This window comes from Carcharodon carcharias, chromosome 10 (assembly GCF_017639515.1).
Source record: "Carcharodon carcharias isolate sCarCar2 chromosome 10, sCarCar2.pri, whole genome shotgun sequence".
Classification (NCBI taxonomy): domain Eukaryota; kingdom Metazoa; phylum Chordata; class Chondrichthyes; order Lamniformes; family Lamnidae; genus Carcharodon; species Carcharodon carcharias.
The window spans coordinates 148,045,744-148,068,258 of NC_054476.1; the positions used below are offsets into that span (position 1 = coordinate 148,045,744).

The following is a 22,515-nucleotide window of genomic DNA, read 5'->3' on the forward strand; positions in this document are numbered from 1 at the left end:
TGACTACTGGCAACAGAAATTCTGACCCTTTTGAAGACTCGTGCTGCCAGACCTAGTAATACGAAAGTCATTTTGTTCAGAGGATTTTCCTTAGCAGGGAGCTCTGCCTTTGAAGGTAGTCATTTCAGTACACTACAAAGTCAAAGAACAGGCGACATCAGGGCTAGAAAGTTAAAGGCCTCACTCCTAACACTTCTGTAGTTCTCAAAACGGCAGGAGGTTATTGACCAATTTGGAACCTCAGCCTTTTGAACACTGAAAGGACAAGCTGAAGCTGCAGAGAAAAGAAAATCAGTTGGGAAGGTATCGTAGAGTTGCTACCATGCACCTCCTGGCAACTAGCCAAAGGGGACTTCAGAGGAGGTCTTGAAACAGATTAACTACCTGGCCCCCTCAACAGCAGATTTGCAGGACTGAGGGTGCATGTTTCTCACTAAATAATTAATAGTCAGTAAAATAATTTTAAATAAATAAAAACACCACCATAAAAATCACATTATACAAAACAGGAAGACCAAGGAGATTTTATTCACCAACTTAAGCTTTTTCCATTCACTCTTGCTTAATTGGATTTACAGTATCCAAATATTTCAAAAGTTGTAAGAAGAATGAAAAAAAATCAACCGTAAGATTAGCATAAACTTCATTCAGCAGCAAACTTGCTCCAGGAATGAGTTCAGTGAAGTTATGCTAATTCTCTAGAATACATTGTTTAGACCACATGTGGAATACTGTGTACAATTGTGGTCACCATACTACAAAAAGGATGTAAGCCACGGGGAAAGCGTAAAGATGAAACAAAGTAATGATTTTGAGCGTAAGGCAGATGACATGAGATAAAGTTGAAAAAGCTCAATCTCTACGGCTAAAGGGTTAAGGGGGAGTACCAGTGCGGTAAATAAAATGCTAAATGGTTTAGATAAGATAAATCAGGAATATTACTTTAAGATAAGGCAGGACAGCAGAACCTGACGTCATAAATATAAACTGATGAAAAGTAAATTTGGCACAGATACCAAAAAGACCTTCTTGCAAAGGGTGACAAATGTCTCAAACAATCTAACAAGAAAGATATTCGAGACAAGGTCATTCAAAACATGTCTGGATGCCAAGCTGAGAGTTAAAATGCCACAGAGAGAGGTTCCAGTGGGTTGAAGTACTTTTCTCAGTCATTGGGGCCATCTACCCAGCCTACCTCTTTACACTCTACCACTGAAAAAGAAACATGAAAGTCTGTCTCACACAAATAGCTTATTGTGAACTGTTATACTGTCTCAAATTTACCACTCTGGGAGAAATAGCAAATAAGGAAATTATAAACATGAGGCTGTATGAAAATTAGAACCTGCGCTCCTAGTGTCATTGTGTATCGACAAGAGGCATAAGTACTAATTTTGCAAGATTTTGCTGCCAACATAGAGCCTGACTAGCAGCAAGCCAATGTTGGGAGCTTGCGCTCTCTCATTATCTCATTATAATGCCAATTCTCTAGCCAGCACATCTACTCCATCCAAGCCTCACCCAGTTACCACTATTATAGGGAGATTTTCCTAGGTCTGTGGCCAAGTGCACTGCATTGTCCAATGAGTGTTGAAAAAGTGAGTTGGTTAGAGTGCAAACCTGTAAAGGAATCTACCTGATTTTCTTTCAATTCGTTTAAACAGAAGGAACATTGGAGAGTTTCTTTAGAGAATTCTGGCCTCCAAACTCATGTCCTGATATTTGAGACATCCAGGCCTACAGGTGCAGACCAAGGTAAATTTTGTCAACTTTGATTTATCAAGTGCAATAAAGAGAACATTGAAACATTAAAAAAAAACAACTTTTGGAATATCCCAGCTTACGTTTACAGTCTGAACTTCAGTTCTTCAGAAACTTTATATTATAGGACTTATTTTAATCTAACTCTTCATGCAAGAATTCCAAAGAATTCCCTGCCTAATATTACTCAATAGACAGTAAAATTGTTTGTGTAAAAACAGCATTACACCTGATTACCTCAGTTTCCTAACATATGTATAGAATTACATCAGATATATAGCCCAGAAACTGGCATTTGACCCAATCAGTCCATCTCAGTGTTTATGCTTCACTTGTGGGTTAGAGTAAAATTACCCTCTATAAAATACTGGCAGTTCACTCCATGGAGGGAACAAGTCTTCTCTCATTTGGTTTGTCATCTTCTCACTAAAATTTCCATTCATGGAAAAGAACTGTTATCAAAAATGTTTTAAAAAGAAGTAAAAAGATTATGGATTGTCAGGAGAAAAATTATGCATGCAAGACTTTGTAGTTGTAGTTTTTAAAAAATAAATTTCCAGGGAGATTACAGATCCCTCGTAGTCATGAAATTTACGTATGTGAGTGTACTGTCTCTTTCTTCACACTAAGCAGCTTATGTCATCCAACTGTCAGTCAGAGGCCCAAATCCTGCATTCATTAGCGCCGATTCCTGTTTTAGAAAACAAAAAAAATTATAACTTTTGAATTCCAATTTACATATATAAATGTTATAATTCAAATACCTATTATATCCAAAAGAAAGACTTGCTTTTATAAATATATTACAACTAATGAGGTACTTTTGAAGTGTAGTCACTGCTGTGATGAAAGAATGCAGCATGTGATAATAACCAGATAATCTGTTTTTAGGTGTTAGTTAAGGGATAAATATTAACCAGAACACTGGGCGAACTCCCCTTCTCTTTGAAATAGTGCTATTGGATCTTTTATGTCCACCTGAGAGCACATCCGCCTGAGTGTGTAGATGGGGCCTTGGTGTAATGTCTCATCTGAAAGATCACACATTTGAAGTGTCAGCTTAGATTTTGGCGCTCAAGTCCCTGGAGTGTGAAAACTTTCAGACTCAGAGATGAAAACAGTACCAATAAGCCATGGCTGATACCCTGTACCCGGCTCCAAGAGTCTGCTAGAAGCAAGTGCATGTTCACTGAAAAGTGAATATATAAGGGCAACAGAAACAGCCTGAGTTTTGCACTTAACAGCATGAACAAAATTCCCAGATGGCTCAGGTGATAACAACAGTGTCTAATTAACCATAAAATTCCTGGTTTAGTTCCACCCATACTGAGTTGCTAGATTTGAAAGGGAGAAGAGTGGGTCTAAGACTAGTATCTTACACTTAAATAAGGGCAACTATGTAGGCATGAAAGCTGAGCTAGCTAAAGTAAATTGGGATACTAGGCTAGAGGACAGATCAATAGAGAAGAAGTGGCAGACATTTAAGAGGATATTATAGACTATTCAGAATAAGTATATTCCTACTATGAAGAAAAATTCTAAGGGGAGGACACACCATTCATGGTTAACTAAAGAAGTTAAGGAAAGCATCAAACTTAAGGGAAAAGCATATAACTGTGTTAAGGTGAGTGGCAGGACAGATGATTGGTCAGAATATAAAGAATGGCAGAGAATGACTAAAAGGTTAATCAGGAGAAATAAATTAGGGTATGAAAGGAAGCTAGCTAGAAATGCAAAAATAGATGGCAAGAGATTCTACAGGTATTTAAAAAGGAAAAGATTAAGTAAAGTGAGTATTGATCCTCTAGAGAGTGACAGTTAATAGTAGATAATAAGGAACTGGCAGAAGAAATTAACATATATTTTGCTTGTGTTTACTGTAGAGGATAGAAAAAACATTCGAGTAATAGCTGTAAATCAGGAGGTGAAAGGGAGAGATGAACTTGGTGCGATTGCAATCACTAGAGAAATGGTACTGAGCAAACTGATGGAGCTGCGGGCTGACAAGTCTCCGAGTCCTGATGGGCTACATCCTAGGGTCTTAAAAGAGGTGGCTAATGAAGTTGTAGATGCACTGGTGTTAATTTTCCAAAATTCACTAGATTCTGCAAAGGTTGCATCAGACTGGAAAGGAGCAAATATAACCCCTCTATTCAAGAAGGGATGGAGGGAGAAAACAGAAATCTAAAAGCCGGTTGTGGAGTTGTTAGAATTGATCATTAAGGAGGTTATAACTGGGCACTTAAGGTAATTGGGAAGAGTCAGCATGGTTTGTGAAAGGAAATCATGTTTAACCAATTTATTGGAGTTTTTTGAAGGAGTAACATGCACTGTGGATAAAGAGGAGCCTGCAGACATACTGTACTTGGCTTCCAATGAAGGCATTTGATAAGGTGCCACAGAAAATAGAAGCTCATGGTGTAGGAGTAACATATTAGCATGGATAGAAGATTGACTAACTGGCAGAAAACAAAGTATGCATAAATGGATATTTTTCGGATTGGCAGGATGTGACGAGTGGAGTCCCCCAGGGGTCTGTGCTGGAGCCTCAACTTTTTACAAATTACATCAATGACTTAGATGAGGGGAGTGGCAGCTAAATTTGCAGATGACACAAAGATAGGTAGGAAAGTATGTTGTGAAGATGGCATAGGAGGTTGCAGATGGATATAGGTAGGTTGAGTGAGTGGGCAAAGATCTGGCAAATGGAGTTTAATGTGGGAAAATATGAAGTTGGAGAACAGCTGCATAATTCTGAGGTGCAGAGGGATCTAGGTATTCTAGTACATGAGTCGCAAGAAGTTAGTATGCAGGTACAGCAAGTAATTACGATGGCTAATAAAATGCTATCCTTTATTACGAGAGGAATTAAACATAAAAGTAAGGATGTTATGCTTCAGTTACACAGGGTATTGGTGAGACTGCATCTTGAATACAGTGTGCAGTTTTGGTCTCCTTGTTTAAGGAAGGATGTAAATGTGTTGGAGGCAGTTCAGAGGAGGTTTACTAGATTGATGCCTGGAATGAATGGGTTGTCTTATGAGGAAAGGTTGCACAGGCTGGGCTTGTTTCCACTGGAGTTTAGAAGAGTGAGGGGTGATTTGATTGAAATATACAAGATCCTGAATGGTCTTGACAAGGTGGGCATGGAAAGTAAGATTTTTTCCCTCAGAGGGTTGTGCAACTTTGGAACTCTCTGCCTCAGAAGGCGGTGGAGGCGGGGTCGTTTAATATTTTTAAGGCAGGGGTAGATAGATTCTTGTTAGGCAAGGGTATCAAAGGTTATTGGGGGTAGGTGGGAATGTGGAATTCGAAACACAAGCAGATCAGCCATGATCTTATTGAATGGTCTTGAGGGGCCGAATGGTCTACACTTATTCCTATTTCTTATGTAGTTTAGTAAGAGGGCTACAATTGACCTTAATATCTTGGATTGGAGAGTAGAAAAGCAGCCAGACCACCTGCTTCATGTTATTACCCAGGAGCCCTGCTAGGAAATAGACAGATGATGACATTCGAGGTTTGGATGTGATGGTGCCCATGATAAAATAGCCAGTCAACAATCATTGTCTAAACTAATACAAAGACTGACTTCTTTGGGGAAACACCAGATGTTTCTATTGTGCCTTTGGCAGAGGAGCATAGAAAATTGGAGAGAGGGGAAAATCTATAAAAAATCCACGAGTAAGAACTGTTATCAGCAGGTGGAGGAAACCCAGAGAGAGCAGGGGTGGACTACAGTGCAGGAAGGAGTGATCAGTGATGTTAAGTCACTGATGATTTTGCCATGTGTCGTCTCAATACTGTGACAGACTGTTAGCAGGAAGGGAGAGTCTCAAACAGAGAGAGGTGGGAGCATAGTTACAAGATAACAACATTTTCCATGTCTTTAATTAGATAGGAACAGAAGTGTTAGAAAGAATGAGTGTTTCTTAATGAAGGGGTAATTACAGTGGTCTTGAAGGAGATAGGAATGTTCTGGAGGATGCTGACAGGTTGATGATGTTGTCAAGCACAGGCGCTAAAGGTAAGGGTCTTGAGTTGGTGCACTTCATGAACGAGATAGGCATAAAAAGATGCGTAACAGTTCATTTGGGTGGGGGATAGAACAGAGTATTGGGAATTGAGAAGTAGTTGTGAGGCTGTCAGTGGTTGCAGCAAAAAATATGGTCTTGACTTTGGACACAGGAATATTCATCTGTGCTTCACACTTTGAGTTTGGGGTAAAAATTAGGAGGTTAGACTTATTTCTACTCTCCAGGATGATCTTGGAGCACTAAGGGGTTTTGGACATTGAGAAGGAGCATTAGTACAACTTGAGATGGTAGTTAGGTCTGCATTTTTTCCTTGCTTTTCAGAATTGAGGCTAGCTTTAGAATCCCTAATAAATACAGTTCACAGAATAAAATTTCCAATTTTGTCAGAAGTGCCTCAAGAAAGAGAATGGGCATTCGACATAAACCTTTGGTCCATATCTAGGCCCTGATGAGACCAAAGTTATTTTAAGATACTGTATGAAATTCAAATGGGAATAGGCACGAGGCAAAAAGTCAATTTATGCACACTTCATCCGGATTGTTATGATGTAATTTCTTTTACCAGTGCACATCCTGGTATCTCAGTTCATTGGCCCAAGGTGAAGAACACAGGTTGAGACTTCTCGGATTGCTTTATTGGTTGTCTGTTGCACCTTAAACTACACATTGGAGTCACTCTGAAAATAACTCAAGTAGCATTCTATGTTATGAGTTGGAAAAGTAACTTCTGAACAGAGATAATCTTTGTAAAACATGGAATGGATACTTATAGTGGATGTATATCCAGTTTTTAAGAAATCGCTTTACTTGTAGCCATTGGATAACTTATACCACCCCTGGAGACCCATAACAGATTACACATTGATTACAGGAACATAAATTACCCAGCCGCATATGGTCGGTGGAGTCGAATGTCATTGAGCACAGAGACTTGACATCTTTAACTTGAAGCATATAAATACACTGTCTCACTACAACACATTTTCAGGGGTCCAATTAACCTAAAATAAGTCATCTGCTCACATTTTACCTAAACTTTAAATTTTGAACTTTTTTTTGTGTGAGGCAGGGGATGGAATGTATCTTAAAGAGCCTTATTTAGCTGCCAATAAAAATATTGGGTGGTGTATTAGTGTGTATGAATAGGAGGTAAAAGCTAAGCAGGTATCCATTAACATGTCTGGTTCAGATCTTGTTACATTTCTTACTTTGATGCAGAGATCAAATCGGAATATGTACCATTACAGTAAAATATGTTGAATGCTTTCATTCACTTTAAATTGTAAGCTCAAGGGATTTCCATAATAGAAAACAGCTTTGAAAGATGTCTTGGCAGAACCTTTTTCACTGCTGAGGGACGCTCCACTGAAGCAGGATGATTGGGGGTGGGGAAGAAATGTACAGGGACAGGTGTTGAAATGTCCCGTCTGAGTGCCTCAGTCTTTGCACAGGCAGAAACACTTTGGTGTCAATATAGTTGCATGCTACAGATTGTGCTTTAGACCTGCAGTCTGATGGGAAACTGTCCTGGAGCTGGCACAAACTGTGTCACAAGTTCACAGTTTCAGTCATGCTGTCACGGGAAGTTGACAGGCGTTTCCCCACAGGAAGAAAAAAATCAGAAAATCTGTCATACAAGGTTGCCAGTGCATCTTCTTAAAACTTCCCAATAGGAAAGCACTGGTGGGTGATCCCAGGAGCAGGTTTCTAGGCAGTCCACTTAACAGGGTAATGGCAGATTCCAGGAGGAAAAATGGGACATTTTATATATATATATATATATATATATAAAGTAAGTAATAAGGAAAAAATAATTTTTTGCCGCAAATTGATATTTTAGTAATTATAATGTTTTGATATTGTTATGGAATCTCAAGGACACAGTCATTATACAGCTGTAGTTCTTCAAGTATAGCTCTTCAATATGGGTTTAATTATAATTAGGAACTAATTGGGGCATGAGAGGATATTCACAGTGAAGGAACTTTCCCATTAACCAGGCCAACATTACACTGATTGTAGCACAGAGACAGGTCAGTAGCAGAGAACCCTCTGCTGTAAAACTCAGTGTTGCTCCACATCAGATCCCACACACAGTCCATGAATATACTAACCACAAGTGTGTAGAATGACGTTGCCATTGCTTCTTCATAGAACTGTTCCTCGCGTTTATATTCAGGGTGGTTTTTTCCGGCTTTCTGGATTCTCTGATCTAGACTCTGCAGGACAAGCTGTGTCATGTCTTTGCCCTTCTTGTTAGATTGCACTTTCAGAAATTTATTCATTTTATCAACTGGTAGAAGGTCATTAATAACCTGAAGTAGATGAAATGAGAAACTGACCAATCAGACAACACTTATACAGTCACTTGGCAGTTTCAGTTTTGAACTTAACATTAATCTTTGATCATTCAAATTTCATTTCTTCAACATTTGCTATGCTATGGGGCTGTACCTTTCATGAGCTTGAACTCATTCAGCCCTCTGCAGATCACATCCTATCCCACCCTCCTATCTGCACTATGGGGCCAAGGTAGAAGCGTTCACGTCGCGGCCCTGTTTCAACCAATTCTATCACTACCAAGCACATCAAGTAGTGTATACAACATTTTTGTACCGCTGATTTGAACAACATCATGCCTGAAGACGGAAGTCGTCAATGTCAGAAACACAGGTCTTTTTCTATATCGGCATTGACTATTATATCTGCTAACGTTGAAGGGTTCTCAATAGCTAAACAAAACATCCTCGCTACATTATGCAATTCTTAAAACGCATCTAGGAGAGCTCTTTAAGCCAGTACATAGAAGGTCCTACAAGAGAGGGGGCTGTCCTGAACTTAATTTTAGGGAATGGAGCCGGACAAGTGGTAAAGGTATCAGTGGGGGAACATTTTGCAGATAGTGATCATAACTCTGTTAGATTCAAGGTTGTTATGGAAAAGGACAAGGATGTGCCAGAAATCAGAGTTCTAAATTGGGGGAAGGCCGATTTTAATAAGATCAGATATGATTTAGCTGGAGTGGACTGGAAGTAGCTTCCTTTAGGTAAATCTGCATCAGAGCAGTGGGACTCATTCAAGCAGGAAATAGGGAGAGTACAGGGCCAACATATTCCAGTAAGGATAAAGGGTGGGACCAACAAATCCAGGGAACCCTGGATGTTGAGGGATATACAGGATTGGATAAAAAGAAAAAGGGAGGCTTATGGCAGATACCAAGGACTCAAAACAGCGGAAGCCCTAGATGAGTATAGAATGTGTAGGAGGGAACTTAAAAAGGAAATTAGAGCAAAAAGGGGGCATGAAAAAACATTGGCAGGTAAAATAAAGGAAAATCCAAAGTTATTTTACAAGTACATGAAGAATAAGAGAATAACTAGGGAAAGAGTAGGGCCTATTAAGGACCATAGTGGTAATTTGTGTGTGGAGCAGGCAGACATAGGTAGGGTTCTAAATGAATACTTTGTGTCGATGTTCACATGTGAGAGAGACGACGTGGGTATGGAAATCAGGTAAAAGGACTGTGATATAATTAAAGAAATTAGCATAGAAAGGGAGGTGGTTCTAAGTGGTCTGGCAGGCTTAATAGTAGATAAATCTTCAAGCCTGGATGAAATGTATCCCAGGCTATTGAGTGAGGCAAGGGAGGAGATAACAGGGCCCTGGCAATAATTTTCAATACCTCTCTGACCACAGGAGAGGTGCCAGAGGACTGGAGGACAGCCAATGTAGTACCGTTATTCAAGAAGGGATGAAGGGATAAACTGGGGAACTACAGGCAAGTCAGTCTAACCTCAGTGGTGGGGAAACTATTGGAAGCAATTCTGAGGGACAGAATTAATCTACACATGGAGAGGCAGGGATTAATCAAGGACAGTCAGCACAGTTTTGTTAAGGGGATGTCATGTCTGACCAATTTGATTGAATTTTTCGAAGACGTGTCCAGGTGTGTAGATGAGGGCAATGCATTTGACGTAGTCTACTTGGACTTCAGCATAACTTTTGATAAGGTCCCGCATGGGAGATTGATAACGAAGGTAACAGCCCATGGGATCCAAGGCACTTTGGCAAATTGGATCCGGAATTGGCTGAGTGGCAAGAAGCAGAGGGTGATGGTCAAGGGGTGTTTTTGTGGCTGGATGCCCCTGTCCAGTGGGGTTCCACAGGGATTGGTGTTGGGTCCCTTGCTGTTTGTGGTTTATATAAATAATTTAGACTTGGATGTAGGAGGGTTGATCAGTAAGTTCGCGGATGACACGAAAATTGGTGGAGCGGTAAATAGTGAGGAGGATAGCCTTAGATTACTGGAGGATATAGATGGGCTGGTCAAGTGGGCTGATCAGTAGCAAATGGAATTTAATCCGGATAAGTGTGAGGTGATGCGCTTGGGCAGGACAAAAAAATCACGGGAATACATGATGAATGGTAGGACCCTGGGAAGTACCGAGGATCAGAGGGACCTTGGTGTGCATGTCCACCGGTCACTTAAGGTAGCGGGACAGGTAGATATGGTTAAGAAGGCATATGGGATACTTGCCTTGATTAGCCGAGGCATAGAATATAAGAACAGGGAGGTTATGCTGGAACTGCATAAAACATTGGTTAGGCCACAGCTAGAGTATTGTGTGCAGTTCTGGAATCTGCATTATAGGAAGGATGTGATTGCACTAGAGAGAGTGCAGAGGAGATTTATCAGGATGTTGCCTGGTCTGGAGAGTTTTAGTTATGAGGAGAGATTGGATAGACTGGGGTTATTTTCCCTGGAGCAGAGGAGATTGAGGGGGCAACATGATTGAGGTGTCTAACATTATGAGGGGCATAGATAGGGTAGACAGGAAGGAACTTTTTCCCTTGGTGGAGGGATCAATAACCAGGGGGCATAGCTTTAAGGTAAGGGGCAGGAGGTTTAGAGGGGATGTGAGGAAGAAGTTTTTCACCCAGAGGGTGGTGGGAATCTGGAACTCACTGCCTGAAAGGGTGGTAGAAGCAAAAACCCTCATAACATTTAAGAAGTATTTGGATGTGCACTTGTGATGCAATGGCATACAAGGCTATGGGCCTAGTGCTGGAAAATGGGATTAGAATAGTTAGGTACTTGTTTGACTGGCGCAGACACGATGGGCCGAAGGGCCTTTGTCTGTGCTGTAGACCCCTATGACTCAATGCGAATAGTTTAATTTGTTCACTGGAATCATGGTCACTAAGGATTAATTAGTAGGAGAATTTATTTTTGGACACTGGGGAAAGGATAACTTTTTCTTGTATTTAACTTTTAAAAGTCCCGGAGCATTTGGTGGCATTTTAAAATTAAAAATTAGAAGCCCTGAGCAAAACACAGTCCAGAATTAACCCTATTAAATAATCCAGCAGCAACAGCCATAAAAATGCTTGCCACAACAATCTACCAGTTCAAAATGCATCTGCAATTATTGTGAAGTGTTTTGATGAAGTAGTGTAAGACCTGAAGGAGTGCAATCTTTACAACAATTCTTAGAACAGCAAATCAAAGTATATAACATTCCATATATTTTTGAAATAAAGAATTGGCATTTATAAAGCATTTTATATTTCACATTCAATGAATTACTTTTGAAGAGTGGTGAGCAAATGGGGCAGCGTTTACAGGATTCCACAAACAGCAATGAAGTGAACCTATTTTGGATGGTGTTGGTTGAAGGAAGGATATTGGCTTGGGCAACATTTTGAACATATTTTCAGTCCTTGCCAAGACAAGGAATGTCACTGTTGGAGAACACAAACTTTTCCATTTTTGGCATAATTGTCATCTCTAGCCATTCCTGGATCAGGTAAAGTATGGCAATGTACATAGTGTAACGTTCCATCTACTTCACCCCAACAATGCTTTGCTGAATTTCAGTAAAGTGTGCCTCAATTAACCTGAGTGATTTTTTTCCATTTCCCACAGCAAACATTCTAGGTGAGACTGTCAACTTAGCATAAAAGCATGCCAAAATATTGGGTAATTTGTGTTGTGACCTCACATTAACAAGAAACTGGGCTGAGACTTTCCAACTATATTTCTTGTAAGAACCTGTCGCCAGCTTAGAGAAGAAACTTTCAACCTGTTCATTTGAATTTGATTTAAATTTAGGTATGAAAGATGAAAGAAGTGCACTTCAGAGCCTTCTCCACCGCCACTGGTATTTTACCAATGCCGGGGGGGGTTGACTATGCCAGACCGCTGAGGCCACAGGCTCATGAAGCAGGGGCCCCTGTTCAGGTGTCCTGTGCCCAGCAGAAAGCTTCCCCAGTGACAAGGGCTACCCCTGTTTGTCTCCCTTTCTGGCCACCTCACTGTATCTTCTCGCCCTGCCCGACTCGCCCCGACGAAGACACTCCATTTACTTGGTTATTCGGCCTCCATTGCTGTTCCTGGTTGGGGACTGGCTGCAGTTCCAGCAGCAGCCACCACTCCCGGTGGTTGGGAGCTTTTGAAGGCAGGACATCTTCCTACATGGGGCCAGGTGTCATGACCTCAGGCAGTTAATTGCCTGACAACCATAAAATCCGGTCGTCGCTTCCCAGCCTAGCAGAGGGCTTGCCCCGATTTTTCACCCAGCAGGTGGGGCCACTACCTCCCCATAAAATTCTGGCCAATGTTTCTAAACTCACCGGTAAGTCACAGCGCTCATCATCAAAGTAATGTCCATCCCACACTTCGATTGCAACGCTGCTGTATTCTTTTGTAAGTCTCAGCATCTTTTTATTCAGACACTGTCCCATGACATACTTCACAGGATGTGAAAGCGCATAATTCAGAAATTCCTAAGAAGGAAAAATAAATCAAAAATATATACTTGTTTTTTGTCACAATTTTAGGCTGGATGCAACTGCTTTGATTAGTAGGACCTTTTTATTCAAATTAGGTACACTTACAACAAGACATGGCATCTCAAGTGCAATGTTTTAGCAAAAATGACAAGGTGGATCGGCCAAGGGGCTTTGATCAGTTAACTCCACATTACTAAATGGCCCAAGGTGTTCTCTGTCGTCAGTAGATGGATATACGTTTCTGAATGAGTATTGACACTACTGTGCCAGTCAATGAGTTGGAGACAGGCAGGTCTTATGGTGGACTCTATTTACTTAGTAAACAGAGTCTAAAATAGTGGACTACAGTGAACAGTCTACTAATTCAATAAACAAGAGTCTATTTAAGCAGCATCTCTATGAAATACAGCAAACAGAAGTCAAGCCCAAAACTATAACAAAGTCTCCTAAAAATAGATTATTTCTCTAGAAAAAGGCAGTGAGTGAATGATAGTTACATAGTACAGATTGATTATTTCTCCAGTAAATGGAGGATAGTTACAATCTATGTGCTTAAAAGTAATCCCAGTTATTGATAGCAATATTTGACAGGGGCATTACCCAATCATTTTCATTCTGGCTGGGACTTGCAGTGTCACTATATGCAACCTTGAGTTCTTTCTCGTATACAAGGTGATGGCACAATTGGGAGGGCATTTCCGACACTCACAGGGCAGAATTTTTCCCTTGTTTGGCGGGCATGGCGGGCAGGCCACAAAATGGCCCACCACCCACGATTGGGCCCGGACTGCGATTTCATGCTGGCTGGCCCAGCATGAAACGCGGCTCCGCACTGGCCGGGAAGGGCTGAGTGGGGGGCAAGGGCCTGTTGGCCACTGGGTCCAATGGCGACCTGGCGGCTGGTTTTGAAAACGACCCAGGCAGCCCCAGAAAGACTGCCAGGGAAGGATGTCTGTCTGCCTTTGTAACGATGGAATCGAGTGCTAGGGTTGGCTAGGCTGTAATGGCGCTGCATATAGAGAGTGGACTAATCAATGCTCCTCTGTCCTTTCAGAAGAAGACAAGCCAAACTAAGCCAAGAGGGCAGATACAGGCGGAGGCTCACCCAACCTGCTGCTGCTCTCCCGGTTCGAGCTGGAAGCTCTAGAGCCGACATGCTCCCCCTGTAACTGGGGATGGAGAGGTGGGGGTGCCAGACGAAGATAAGAGTGCAGTGCACAGAGGTGAGAGTTTCGGTTTGTGCAACCATTCTAGGGTAGTCTCTTCAGTGATGGAAGCCTTGAACCTGGAGTCCCCATTGATCATTGAAAGACAATGGCACTGTGATGCAGATCTCCATTGTCTCACCTGCTGGGTCATGGCGTCCCTGGTGTTCCTGCATCCCTGGAGGTTACTGACGTCCGGCTCCATGCCCTCAGCGTTCTCCTTTGCTCATCATCAGACTCAGTACTGGACTCAACATCTGTGGCCTGTGCAGCTGGGTCAAGATTCCCTTCCTTATACTTGTCAATGCCAGATTGTGGAGAGCGCAGCATGCAACCACGATCTGTGACACCTGGTCTGTGGGGCATTGTAGTGATCCCCCCAACAGTCCAGGCATCAGACGTGCATCTTGAGAAGACCTATGGTCCTCTCTACCACTGCCCTTGTGGAGGCATGACTTGTAATGCTTCTCTGCCTCTGTTCTTGGGTGGTGGAAAGGTGTTATGAACCACCTCTTCAATGCATAGCCCTTGTCACCCAGCAGCCACCCATCCAGTTGGACTGGAGCACTGAAGAGCCTCAGCACCTGGGAGTGTCTCAGGATGTATGTGTTATGGGAGCTGCCAGGGTACCTTGCTCAGACTTCCAGAATCTGCATCCTGTGGTCACACATTATCTGCACGTCTTGGAGTGTTAACAGTTCCTGTTAACCAAGACACCTGGCTGATCCGCTGGCGCCTTGATGGCCATATGTGGGCAGTCAATGGCATCCTGGATGCGAAGGAACCTAGCAACAAGCAGGAAATCGCATGGGCAAGGAAAAATCACAGTCAATTGGACTGTTAAGGGCCTTAAGTAACCTATTAATGGCGGTTGCTGCTCTGGCACCCATGTGTGCCCAATGAGCGAAATATCGCACGAACGCACGATGATGTCAGGACGTCACCCAAAGTCATCATGCACTATTTTACTCCCATTCGGGTCATGTGCAATGCCACCTGCAGGATGAAAAATTCTGCCCACAGAGAAACTACAGATTCACCCTACAGGCAGGAGCTTGCAATTATAAGGTGACAGTTAGCCAAATGGGAAATACTTACTTAGAAATTTGCAATATTTGTTGAGAGAAAATGTAACCAACATTGTGACAACAGGGAGCAATGTATGGATATATGCTTATCTGGACAAAGACTTAAGTTTTATCTAATGATAATGGCCTGTAACTTGCGTGTTGTCCAGCATCGGATTTGGGGAGAACCCCAAAGATGCACAGGGGAATCCTTCTGGGAAGTTCCCAGGTGATGATCCTTGAGCTGGCAGTGAATCGGGGGGGCGGGCTGCATTCTTCTTGGCTTTTGGGGCCACCCCTTATCTAAGGAAAGATATATTGGCATTGGAGGCAGTCCAGAGAAGGTTCACTAGGTTGATCCCAGGTATTGAGGGATTTTCTTATGAGGAGATTGAGTAGGTGAGGCCTGTACTCAATTGGAGTTTAGAAGAATGAGGGGTGATCTTATTGAAACATATAAGATTCTTAAGGGGCTTGACAGGGTAGATGCTGAGAGGTTGTTTCCTCTTGTGGGAGAGTCTAGGACCAGAGGGCATAATATCAGAGTAAGGGGTCACCCATTTAAGACAGATGAGGAAGAATTTCTTCTCTCAGAGGGTAGTCAATCTGTGGAATTCTTTACTGCAGAGCGCTATAGAGGCCCTCTGTTAAGTATATTCTTATGTCTTCGCTGGAGCAGTCCTGGACTGCAAGCATTGAGAAGTGTGTGCACTGCAGTTTAAATATGGCACCTGGCGTGAGGAACCGGTGAGTTAATGGCATGGCGGGCAAATTGGGGGCCACCTGCCAACAAGAAGGCGTGTTTCCTGAGGCTGCATAATTAATGAGATGGGAGGGAACAATATGGCATGAAAAGCCACCATTGTGGCCAGTGGGTAAATCGTCTTTTTTCACGCCTGCTACCATATTTAGTGCACACTATAGCATCATGTTTAAAATTGGGGGAAAATTAGCTCAAGTTCTGTAAAGGATTGTACAAATGGAACAGGAATCGGGGGGAATAAGGGATTAATGAAAAACTAAATTCATATTGGAAACAATTAGGAAAGGTCACAGCAGTGACAGAAATGTAACTAAAATAACAGAGCACAAACTATTTTAGGTAACTGTCAATATCCTGCTGTTGGTAAAAGGTTCAAGTTTTCTGAATACTCACAGCATCTGGAGAGCCTTGAAAAAGTGGAGTATTATGGACCCCAGTTTTCACATATGGACTAGAAGGAGAAAGAGAGATAAAAGACAGGACAGTTTAGCTGAGGTAACACTGGATTAGTCTGGGGGACTCTGCAGCACTGGAGACAGGAGCTGCAGATGCACCATTGCAAACCGCAATCTACTTTCCTGTTTCCTGCAGGGCATTGTTTATGCAGTTGGGTGAACGTTATAATGTGTTGAGGCTTTGTTGCAAAATGAAAATTTGTTTCTCATTTTCCTCAAGCCTCTTATTCTGTTTCTCATCTTTCGAACAAAAAGTTAAACAATTCAGATCCCATGGCACTATCCCAAATGAGAGCAGGCCAGATCTCCCGGTGTCCTCACCAATATTTATCCCTCAACCAATATCACTAAATGATCTGGTCATTATCTAATTACTGTTTGTAATACTTTGCTGTGCACACATTGGCTGCTGCATTTCCTACAATACAATAATGACTATACTTCAAACATATTCAATTGGGAATAAAGCACTTTGGGGGATTCAGTAATCACAAAAGACACTATAGAAATCAAAGTGCTTTCTTTATTTTAGATCCATTGTGGAATAAAATTTTATATATTCAAAAATGTGGAAGGTGGCAGTAAGCCCTGGGAAGCAGTAGTAAAGGCCTCAAAATCCCCTGGTGGAATAAGTATTGTGGCCTCCTGAACTCCTCACCTTCTTCAGTCAACCCCAGTTTGATATTTGAGAACCCTGCCCCTTTAAGATTCCATATCTTCTACTGCTGCTGCTGTTTCCCAGAGTTTGTTGGTGGGCTCCTTGCCAATGGTGGAAATCACACCACGATTTCCCCATGCATAAGGAACGAACCCCAGCCCATGAGAATGGGTTGGGTTGGGGCTGTTACAGGTGATGCACAAAAGCCCCACCACCTTAATTCTGCTACAAAGAGGAAAATTTCCCCCTCAGTCTTTTGCACCTCTCAAGCTAAGGATATAAGAGTGGTATATTTGTGAAAAAATGTTCCTCTCTTTCTCCTTCACCTGTTTCCCTCTCTCCGCTTGACAAATTTAACTTTCTCCTTTATCTCTGCTCCTCACTTTCTTTGTCTCTTTCTCCGGAATATTTTTTGTTCTCTTTCCCCTTTTAGTTCTCATTTTTATCTTTATAATTTCTTTTTTCTTTTTGTCTCTTCAACAATTTCGGTTCAGCCTACGTCTGAACTGTTAGCGATATCACATGAAAAGCAGCACAGATGAGGGAAACCTGATAAGTGTCTCAATCAGGCAAGGGGCTGGGCTTTAAAAAGAAACTCTCAGTTCTAAAACATTTTAAAAAACCCTGGGAAACAGGACTTTATGTGATGAACCAGGAGGGGAACTTAAAAAAATTCTCGGTTTGGGGATAGGTCGTTAACAAACTAACAAGATGTATGACTTTAATAAACGCCAGGGAACAGGATTTTTTAAAAAAAGCTTCGTGGAATGGAATCAGGAGCTGAAGGACAACAAGCCAGCTCCTGCTAAATATTGGTCGGGACTATCCTGCTTGTCCCAGAGTGTAGCTATGCCAATAGCAAGTTTGGGTGCTAGCGTTGATCTTATCGCTGCAAGAGATGGGGAGAAAACATTAGTCCAGGTTCCTGCTCCTGATTGCTGTTCAGTAAATCATGCTGGGAGGTGCACGTGTACGGATGTGAAAAGAATCGGGTGAAGTTATGATGCCCTCCATTTTCAAACAGCCTTCTATTTTTCACTTGTGAACAAAGGTCAATTGTGTTAGGCAAAGTTTGCCGGCATTTGTGCCTCGTCAAGATGCATTATCTTTGAGAAAGGCAGGGAAGAAAACTGGAAAAAAATATAAATGAAGCAAATGCTGGAATATTTTCAAGGATTTCCTGTAATATTTTAAAGGGTAAAAATATACTTGCATTTCCTAGAATGACTGCTCTGCAAGGCTGAGCAGTTGTACCAAAACAGATAGAATCACGTTGAAATGTGTGTGAAAGCATAAGTCAGTACCTTGAAAGCTGTAAACCATCAAAATTTAAAATTTAAAAATCTTCAAAATTTCAGAGACTAAATAGATGAATGGTAAATTAATCAACATGCAGTTACCCACAAAACAGAGGAATTGCTGACCACCCCAACTGTAACAGCGCATCCAGTTCTGGCTCCTCCCCTGTGTGTGATGTGACTTTGCCTGGTTGCTGACCACTATGGTCAGGTGTGTAGATAACATTGATACCGAATATCTGGACCAGTAGCACACTGTGGGTATCCCAGTATGGATGTAACACCTGAGGAATAAAAGGTTTAAAAATGTGCCATCAAACACAATGGATGTTTTGTTGGGCTCAGCTTCTGGCTTCTGGGGTCTTTTGGCAGATGGATGTGTGGATTGGAGAGCATTTGCAATTTGCAACGCTTCAGTTTTTCAGGTCATTCATCGTACTGATCAGAAAATCATGACCACCATAATTAGACATGCTGACTTCCATAACTGGGCCAGAATTATCACAAAGACAGAAGGGGTTTAGCCAAAATGGTGCCAGAACCCCGATTCTAGAAGTCCTGTCCCTGAACCCAGCACCCACCATTTTCGTCGGTGATGGGGGGTGGTGGGCGGAAATGGGGACAAGAAGTATTTTACACATCTGTGGTTCATGGAGGTAGCAGCATATTTAAAAGTGCAGCTTCCACCAATCAGAAGCAATTTTCGTCATTGAGGTTTTTGTGGGATTTATGAATTTGAGGGGAGTCTAAAGCTGCTGGAATTCTTTGGAGAGGTCAGGTACCCTTTTGGAGTGAATCAGGTACCCCTTTGGGATTCTTATGAGTAAACATGAATGTGTGTAAAAAGTGGATAAAGTCAGTGGAACTGTCAAGCTGTTAAGTTATTTAAATCCCATGCTCTTTAAATTTTGAAAAAAAAAACAGCCTGCAATTGAAAAAAAAATCAGTGCTTGTAATTTCAATATATGTTTGTTGACATAAGCCTGAGGATTATCATTATCGCATTAGCACTGCTTGACTTCTTCCACAGCCTGTCATTATCACAGTGGGCGGCCCTGTAAATTCACAGTTTGATTGACAGCTCCAAGTAGTTATAAAGGGATTAGCTTTCTTTGATGTGGGGCTATGGATTAAGTACTTAAAGAATTTGAATGCATTCAGTGGGCTTCTATCAATTAGAGTGTTCTTTTAATACAGTGGTCTGTAATAGATATTTAGAACTTTATTTTATTTAATCTCAGCATGGCTCCTGAGGTCTGCCCATAGTGGATACTGGGTGAGTTGGCATGAAGGGTGTAAGGGTGAAGAGTGGTGGGTGGGGGTGCATGGGGTGGCACTAAATTGGAATACAGGCTATAAAAGACCATGGGAATGAGTGTGGGGTTATGGATTGGCATAGAGGATATGAGGGGCAATAGGGGATGAGTGAAGGATTATGGATTGGCATGGAGGGTATGAAAGATCATAGGGTGGTCAGAGGGGAATATGTTGGCATGGAGGGTAGGAGGGGCCATGGGGGTGGGTAGAGGGGCACAGGTTGGCATGAATCTGGGGAGGTGTTAGAAGTGTTAGAGGGCTGTTTTGTATTTTACTGTTTTTATTATATGTGGGCTGCAGAGCACAGAAAGCGAGCCTTTTAACTGGCCCATCGTGACACTGGGTAGCCCCTGTGGCTGTCTCCACATTGTTTCTGGGGCAGCAGGCCCAACTCTAGTCAGGACCTGCACTCTCTTCAACCCCAAGAACAAAAATCTGAACATTTGGAGAAGTTTCTCTTGGGTCGGGAATTTTCCTGACTCTGCACATCTGACTTGGGAGTGAAAATTCGATCCCTGTACTCCAATCTATGCACCTCTTGAGGAAGATTTGATGCCAGAAGTATATGTAGCCTTGCAAAATTTAGTTTACTAGTTACAAGTCTTTGCTGGTTAACAACTGAATTAAACATCACAGTCAATAAACAGTGTGCATCTGTCCTACATCCTTTTCTCTTTTACACTGTGAACAAACATTTAAAACGGAACTGAAAGCTGCCACAATTTACTTTTGACGTATACCTCTGCTGGGAAAAAAACCACATCCAATTTTGCATAAGGTCTCAGAATCAGCAATGAGATGAATAAAACAGTTAACCCATACCTTATCATGTTGCTGAGGGATAAACGTTGGCCAGAACACAAGAAAAACTCTCTTGCTTTATTTTGAATGGTATTATGGGATTTTTAAAAAATATCTCATCCGGCAATGCAGTACTCTGTCAGTACTGCAGCAAAGTTTCAACCTAGCCAGATAAGGTATACAGGAAATGCATGTTTCCCTAGCTGACGAGTCAATTACCAGGAGGCATAGATTTAAGGTGATTGGTAGAAGAATTAGAAGGGGCATGAGGGAAAGCTTTTTCACCTAGAGGGTGGCGAGTGTCTGGAATTCACTGCCTAAGTTGGTGGCGGTGGCTGAAATGCTTAACTCATTTATAAGGTGCCTGGATCTGCATCTGAAATGCTGTATTGTGCTGGAAAGTGGGATTAAAATGAACAGCTAGTTTCTTTTTTCTCTATTTGGCTGGCACAGACATGAAGGGCTGCATGGCCACTTTCTGTGCTGTAACTTTCCACGGTTCTATGATGCTCAAATCCTGCACTGCGCTTGAATATATAACCTCCTGACTTGAGAATGCTACCACTGAGTTAAGCTGACACTTATTGGGGAGTTACACAATGTGAAAAAAGGTCTGAAATTCAGATTTAAATGTGCCTTTGGACAGTCCTGAGTCCCATCAACAGATGAACTTGCTTTTATCCTACAGAACATTGGTCACTCCAGTCCAAATGTAATTTACTGCTTTCAAAGCATTTTGAAACATTTTGATTTTCCTTCATTGCAACAGTAAGTACATTTCAAAAGTACTTCATTGGCTGTAAAGTGCTTTGTGACAACTAGTAGTTGGCGTGATACAAATGCAAGTATTGAGAAAATATTATTCTGTCCACATTTCCTGTTCCCTACCCAAGTTGGATCTATCCAGCAAGGTGACCTCTGAAGGCTGGCAAAATCATGTAGACGGGTCAAGAATTTCTCATCTCCACCCCTAGATTCAGCTGTTTCAGGCAGTCGCAACGCATTATTTCCTTTCAGAATTCTGGCAAAAGCATTCACATAAAGGCCATCTTCTGTAGTAGAGCAAAATGATATACTTTTAAAAAGTTTACAGATAAAATTGATTTAACAGTGCAGTTGTAATTGATTGGTTAATTTACATTAACTAATGCAAACTTGTCATGGACCCTTTCATATCATAAGCTATAACATTATTGTGACAAAGCATCTAAATATTTTTACATATTTGTTCATGGAATATGGGAAATACTGGCATAGCAGCATTTCTGTGTATTCCTAGTTATCCTGAAGAATCAACTGCAATAAGTGATGGAGTCACATGGACATCAGACTGAGATTGGGTATATTGGCCTGCCTCTGTGCTCTGGCACTATGTTGAATAAAATTTAAAAAGATTGAAACAAACAGACCTCCAGCCCTCAACACCCTCTCACACACTCCCAATGTCACATCCATGCCAACCTATGTTGCCTCATGCCCCCCACCGCCCATGGCCTCTCATACCCCAATATCCCCACATCCCCATGACATTTATAGCCCTTATGCCAACTTAGTTCCAACTCATGCCAATCCATGACTCACACCCACCTTTTGCCCTTACCCACTCCATGCCAACTCACCTAGTATTCTTTGACAGTTCTTTAATAGCTTGACAGTTCTTTGACAGTTAGATAGTTCTTTGACAGCCAGACAGTTCTTATGACAAATTAGACAATTTATTACAAGAAGGTTTGTGCTGAAGACAGAAGTAATGAGTCCACTACCACCTTTAGAGATTTTAAAGATTAAATTAAAACACTTATTAACAAAAGAAAAGAAAATTTAAAAGACGCAAGACTACAGTTACATTTCTCACCGGATTTCTACTTAACCAAACTCCCAACTGCACACCCCTTTCAGGCAACACTCCAAATAGATTTTTAACCTATAACCATCCAGCAATATTACCACAAGCACCCACTATTGCTGTAAGGGGAGTATTTCATAGTTTTTTTTCTCCCTCTCACTCAACAATGGAAACCCAAAGCTTTTAACAAAACTTTGCTTTCTGGAACAGCAAATTCCTCCAGGGTGGCTAGAGATTTTTCCCCCCATAAGTCTGTTTCCAGGTCTGACACGGTCACTCCCCACACAGCTTTCCATCTTTCTTTAAATATATTTCTCCCTTTTGATTTATCAATCTCATTGTTTTAACCTTTCTTTGGAAGTTATTTTTCCAAGAATATAAAAATCTTTCATGTTGTCATTATGGCCAGCACTTTCAGGAAAAATAAACTTAATAACTTTGCCTTATTTATCCCGCCAGTTGTAAACATCTTATCATGTCCCTTTGAAAATCAAACAACCTCTCAACTTATCTAA

General features: G+C 41.6%; 1 protein-coding gene across 2 annotated transcripts in view; it reads right to left on the reverse strand.

Moving 5' to 3' along the window:
- Nucleotides 1–508: 508 nt before the first annotated feature.
- Nucleotides 509–22,515, reverse strand: part of LOC121282926 — a 46,627-nt gene continuing 24,620 nt past the window's right edge. For both annotated transcript variants that reach the window (XM_041196744.1, XM_041196745.1), the window contains 6 exons: nt 21,043–21,206; nt 18,139–18,320; nt 16,019–16,076; nt 12,432–12,584; nt 7,913–8,113; nt 509–2,452 (listed from right to left, as the gene is read on the reverse strand). In XM_041196744.1, coding sequence (XP_041052678.1) covers nt 2,396–2,452; nt 7,913–8,113; nt 12,432–12,584; nt 16,019–16,076; nt 18,139–18,320; nt 21,043–21,206 — 815 coding nt within the window. In that variant the 3' untranslated portion in view covers nt 509–2,395. The remainder of the gene's footprint in view (nt 2,453–7,912; nt 8,114–12,431; nt 12,585–16,018; nt 16,077–18,138; nt 18,321–21,042; nt 21,207–22,515) is intronic.